Genomic DNA, 5940 nt, shown 5'->3' on the forward strand with positions numbered 1-5940 from the left:
CTACAGGCGCCGCCACCGCGCCCGGCCCAGATGCGTTTCTAACAGCAGAATTCATGTGTGAAACGACACAAGGTCCGCGTCGTCCTTCTGTCTCAGAGACCAGCGCGCGAGGCCCGAGGGACCCACCTTCCGCCACCCTTTCTGCTTTCTTTACAGGGCGTGTCCGCAGCCGGCCAGGTGGTATCCCTGAAGGTGTGGCTGATTGACGACATTCTAGAAAAGATCAACAGCCACCTTCCGTCTCACATCCGGATCCTGGGTAAGTCTTGCAGTGCTGGCGGCCGCACGCCTGGTTGTAGATAGTCTTGCAGAGACACGAGGCTATGCATGCTCCTGCCTTTTCCACCTGTCACTGATGCAGAAGTGTAGTCAGAGTTGCTCTGCAGCTGGTTCTGACCTTCTTCAGAAATGGGAGCAACTAGACAGGAGTGGACGGCTTCTCATTGGCGGTGCTTGTGGCCACACAGGTGCCTTGTTTGAAGCAAACACTGGATGTGAAAATCCAAATTCGTGGTTAAAATGAACAATTGTTCCCTTTTATGGAAGTACTGATAAATGGAATTTTTAGGCCTTCTTAAAATGGGACTCTCTACTTTTTAAGTGGCAGGTACAGGCAACTTAACGTACACCCATTGATTCATTTATTCTGTTTGTTTTTTGAGAGAGTCTTGCTCTGTCACCCAGGCTGGAGTCCAGTGGTGTGATCATGGCTCACTGTAGCCTCCGCCTCCCAGGTTCAAGTGGTCCTCAGCCTCCTGAGTAACTGGAACTACAAGTGTGTGCCACCACACTTAATTTTTGAGTTTGTAGAGATGGGGTCTCATTTTGTTGCCCAGGCTGGTCTTGAACTCCTGGGCTCAAGGGATCCTCCTGCCTTGGCCTCCCAGAAGCCACTTATATTGAATGTAATGATAGGTGTGGCTGGGCGTGAATCTATCATCTTGCTCTGTTTTCTTTTCCTTTTTGTTTTGGTGTAATCCCAAGAAAACAGAACTGTTGTCTGCCTGACTGGTCTGCTTGGAGAGAAGTGTTTTTTTGAGACAGGAAGACAGGGTCTTGTTCTATAGCCCAGGCTGGAGTTGCGATCACAGTTCACTGTAGCATCGACCACCTGGGCTCAAGCGATCCTCCCGCCTCAGCCTGCAAGCACACGCCACCACAGCCGGCTAAATTTTAATTTTTTTGGTAGAGATGGGGTTTCGCCATGTTGCCCAGGCTGGTCTCAAACTCCTAGGCTCAATCAGTCTACCTGCCTCAGTCTTCCAAAGTGTTGGGATTACAGGCGTGAGCTGCTGTGCCCGGCCCACAGCCTGACTATTTTAAGATTCATCCATGCTGTTGTGTATGTCAGCAGTCTGTTCCTTCTCATTGCTGCGGGCTGTTCCGTTCTGCCATGTATCACAAATTGTTTATACACTTAACCTGCTGATGACACTGGGTGATTTCCAGTTTTGGGCTATTAGAAGTAAAGCCACTATGAACATTTATGTATGAGTCATAAATAGGATTCAGTAATCCCTGTTGATTTTATTTTTATTTTTTTGTGATGGAGTCTTGTTCTGTTGCCCAGGCTGGAATGCAGTGGTGTGATCTCGGCTCACTGCAACCTCCACCTGCCTCCTGGGTTCAAGCGATTCTCCCACCTTAGCCTTCCCAGTAGCTGGGATTACAGGTACACACCACCACACCCGGCTAATTTTTTTTGTATTTTTAGTAGAGATGGGGTTTCACCATGTTGGTCAGTCTGGTCTCAAACTCCTGAACTCAGGTGATCCACCCACCTCGGCCTCCCAAAGTGCTGGGATTATAGGCATGAGCCACTGCACCCAGCAATAGTTTCATTTTTTATTAATTTTTTTGTTTTGGAGATGGAGTTTCTCGCTCTTGTTGCCCAGGCTAGAGTACAATGGCGCAATCTTGGCTCACCACAGCCTCCACCTCCCAGGTTCAAGTGATTCTCCTGCCTCAGCCTCCCAAGTAGCTGGGATTACAGGCATGTGCCACCACGCCCAGCTAATTTTGTCTTTTTAGTGAATACGGGGTTTCTCCATGTTGGTCAGGCTGGTCTTGAACTCCCGACCTCAGGTGATCCACCTGCCTTGAGCTCCTGAAGTGCTGGGATTACCAGCAGCTGGGGATTACAGGCTTGAGCCACCGCACCCGACAATAGTTTTATTTTTGTTATGCTGGGCTTCCTCTGCCTTCTGAGGATAATTTCCTCCTGAGAAACTTCCCATAGAATAAGTCCTCTGAAAGTTGCGTTTGAGGTCTCTTCCCATTCATTTGCATGGTGAGTATTCTGTAGATTAATCCCCATCATGCTCAACAGTGCCACGTCTGTGCAGTTGTTGGGTAGTCGCTGTCACCCACATGCCGCGGCGCAGGCTGGCAGGGCCCTCCCCAGGCGTGCAGCGTGGCCATCTGCCGGCACTTTTCAGCCTTTCTTAGCAGTTATGTCTGAAACAACCAGAATTATGCTTGCAGCACATCCTAGTGATGTTCAGTGTTTATGAAATGGAATCTTTAAAACCAAAAAAAACCAAAAAAGTCACTCAGAAACAAACATGACTGGAGACAAAAGCACGAGGCATGCGGTGGCAGCGCCCATGGCATCCATGTGACTAGCGACCTGGGCCTGGCAGGCTGTGTGGAGGCACCCCACTGCTTGTGAGGTCACAAGGCCCAGGCCAGTCCTTGTAAATGGGAAACCATAGTTGGGTGTTAAATCATACTCCTGGCTGGGCGCAGACTCCTGGCTGGACGCAGTATCCAACGCCTGTAATCCCAGCATTGTGGAAGGCCGAGGTGGGCGGATCACGAGGTCAGGAGTTCAACATGGTGAAACCCTATCTGTACTAAAAATACAAAAGTTAGCCGGGCGTGGTGGCGAGTACCTGTAATCCCAGCTACTCGGGAGGCTGAGACAGGAGAATCACTTAAACTCGGGAGGCGGAGGTTGCAGTGAGCCGAGACTGCATCACTGTACTCCAGCTTGGGCAACAGAGTGAGACTCCATCTCAAAAAAAAAAAAAAAAAAAAAAAAAAAAAAAAAAAAAAAATCAGACTCCTGAGGTGTGGTGGAATCCTAGCAGCTGGAGGGGCCTGCATGTCTCAGCCATAATGCAAGCTCCTGGAGGAGGTGTGCAGTACAGCAGAGGCAAGTCCAGGCAGAGCTTTCTCCTCCTAGCCCCTGAAGTTGGTGCTCTCAGTGAGGGTTACTCTTCTAGAATTCTTCCATTTAAACATAGATGTCCACAACAGATTGGATCCCCCTGCATGTAGGTCTTCATTTGTCTTTAATTTTTGCTTATTCAATATTCAACAAATATTCACTGAGCACCTGTGAGGTGCTGCTAGCGCTCAAGGCATCTTGGAGGGGACGTGCCCTCAGTTCTTGGAGACTTGTTCCTGACCTGCAGGGCTGCATCCTTTTTTATCCTACGAATATTCTGGAATTTATTAGGTCAGCCTGCAGTTGCTGAAATTCTAAGGTGGTTTCCAGTGGTTTTTGTTGTTGCAAACAGTGCTGCCTGTATGGCCTTATCTGTAGAATTCACACGACTTCTGAGCTGGGGTTACACACTTCCCCTGCATCTGGGGTTTTATTCCAGGGTGGGCTGCACCAGTTCACACTGGATTCTTTGCCAGCACTGGGTTTTAACACACCCTTTGTTTTTGTTGTTTGGATATGTGTTTAATTCCGAGATTAAGTATGCTACAGATTTAGAGTTTAGTGCACAAAAGCCCAATTCCTTTGTTTTAACAATTTCTTTTTTGCTTTTATTATTATTATTATTATTATTTTTGATGGAGTCTCGCTCTGTTGCCCAGGCTGGAGTGCAGTGGTGTGATCTCAGCTCACTGCAAGCGCTGCCTCCTGGGTTCACGCCATTCTCCTGCCTCAGCCTCCTGAGTACCTGGGACTACAGGCACCTGCCACCACACCCGGCTAATTTACTGTATTTTTAGTAGAGATGGAGTTTCACCCTGTTAGCCAGGGTGGCCTTGATCTGCTGACCTCGTGATCCGCCCACCTCAGACTCCCGAAGTGCTGGGATTACAGGCATGAGCCACCGCTCCTGGTGTGTTATTATTATTTTTTGAGACAGAGTCTCGCTCTGTCGCACAGGCTGGGGTGCAGTGGTATGATCTCAGCTCACTGCAACCTCCTCCTCATGGGTGCAAGCAATTCTCCTGCCTCAGCCCAAGTAGCTGGGATTACAGGCACCCGCCACCATGCCTGGCTAATTTTTGTATTTTTAATAGAGACGGGGTTTTGCCATGTTGCCCAGGCTGGTCTCGAACTCCTGACCTAGTGATCCACCCGCCTTGGCCTCCCAAAGTGCTGGGATTACAGGCATGAGCCACTGCACCGCGCCTAGCTGCTTTTAGTATTTTAAATTCATGCATAATAATTATACACACTTATGTACAATAATGTGTGATATTTCTAGTCATGTGTAATGATCAAATAGGGCAATTAGCATAAGTAGATCCATCACTCCAAGCATTTATCATTTCTTTGTGTTGGAGACATTTCGTATCTTCTCGCTATTGGAAAACTACAATAAATGGTTGTAAATTCAGTCACCTTATAGAGCACTGCACCTGTCCCTCCTGTCCACTGTCCTCCTCTGCCTGTTCCCCAACCTGTGGCTGTCCCCTCCCCAGAGAAGCCGATGCTTGCTGGAGCTTGGTTGGTGCTCTGGGTGAGGAGACACTGGGGCTCACGCTGTGCTCAGGCCGCTCCCTGGTCATCCAGGCACTTCTCACCTGCCTCTCTCCTCCCTGATCGCCTCTCTCCTAGGACTGAAGCGGGTCACAGGTGGGTTTAACTCCAAGAACAGATGTGATGCCAGGACCTATTGCTACCTGCTGCCCACGTTTGCCTTTGCGCACAAGGACCGGGATGTGCAGGATGAGACCTACCGTCTGAGCGCCGAGACGCTGCAGCAGGTCAACAGGCTCCTGGCCTGCTACAAGGGCACGCACAACTTCCACAATTTCACCTCACAGAAGGGGCCACAGGAGCCCAGCGCCCGCCGCTACATCCTGGAGATGTACTGCGAGGAACCCTTTGTGCGGGAGGGCCTGGAGTTCGCAGTGATCAGGGTGAAGGGCCAGAGCTTCATGATGCATCAGATCCGGAAGATGATTGGCCTGGTGGTGGCCATCGTGAAGGGCTATGCCTCTGAGAGTGTGCTGGAGCGCAGCTGGGGCACAGAGAAGGTGGACGTGCCCAAGGCGCCGGGACTTGGCCTGGTCCTGGAGAGGGTGCACTTCGAGAAGTACAACCAGCGCTTTGGCAACGATGGGCTGCATGAGCCGCTGGACTGGGTGCAGGAGGAGGGCAAGGTCGCAGCCTTCAAGGAGGAGCACATCTACCCCACCATCATCAGCACTGAGCGAGATGAGCACTCCATGGCCCAGTGGCTGAGCACCCTGCCTGTCCACAACTTCAGTGCCACCGCTCTCACGGCAGCTGGCACAGGCGCCAAGGTAGGGGCACATTCCCAGCAGTGCTCAGCAGAGCACAGGCCCACATTGTTCCCATTGTACAGAGGAGTGAGCTGAGGCACAGAGAGGTGTGTCACTCCCCCAAGGCCACACAGCGGCTGCAGGAGCAGGGCCAGGCGGTCTTGAGATGTTCCTTGTCTGCCTGCCTGCGCCACCCACTTGCTCCGCCACCAGGTGCTTTTCAACCCTGGGAGGGCCACCCCGGGTCAGGCTTGCTGCCGGCACACCTACTATGGACCTGGCACGGAGCGCAATCAGCGGCTAGACAGCTGCGGAGTGTAGCTTAGAGCTGGAACATACAGGATTGTAGGTGCAGGAGCTAAAAGCTAAGTGAATGAAATTGTCATTCTCAGTTCTTTGCTCTGGGGTGAGAGATGTCCCCAAAACTCGAGTTCTTTCTTTCCTTTTTTTTTTTTTTTTTTT

At 50.7% G+C, this 5940-nt stretch overlaps 1 protein-coding gene across 2 annotated transcripts in view; it reads left to right on the forward strand.

The window, feature by feature from the left end:
• PUS1 (pseudouridine synthase 1) overlaps positions 1-5940 on the forward strand; it is a 22912-nt gene that overhangs the window by 11221 nt on the left and 5751 nt on the right. For both annotated transcript variants that reach the window (XM_017868823.1, XM_017868822.1), the window contains exons 4-5: positions 157-259; positions 4808-5499. In XM_017868823.1, coding sequence (XP_017724312.1) covers positions 157-259; positions 4808-5499 — 795 coding nt within the window. The remainder of the gene's footprint in view (positions 1-156; positions 260-4807; positions 5500-5940) is intronic.

The sequence above is a fragment of the Rhinopithecus bieti genome, unplaced genomic scaffold (assembly GCF_001698545.2).
Source record: "Rhinopithecus bieti isolate Rb0 unplaced genomic scaffold, ASM169854v2 scaffold_4907, whole genome shotgun sequence".
NCBI classification, from domain to species: domain Eukaryota; kingdom Metazoa; phylum Chordata; class Mammalia; order Primates; family Cercopithecidae; genus Rhinopithecus; species Rhinopithecus bieti.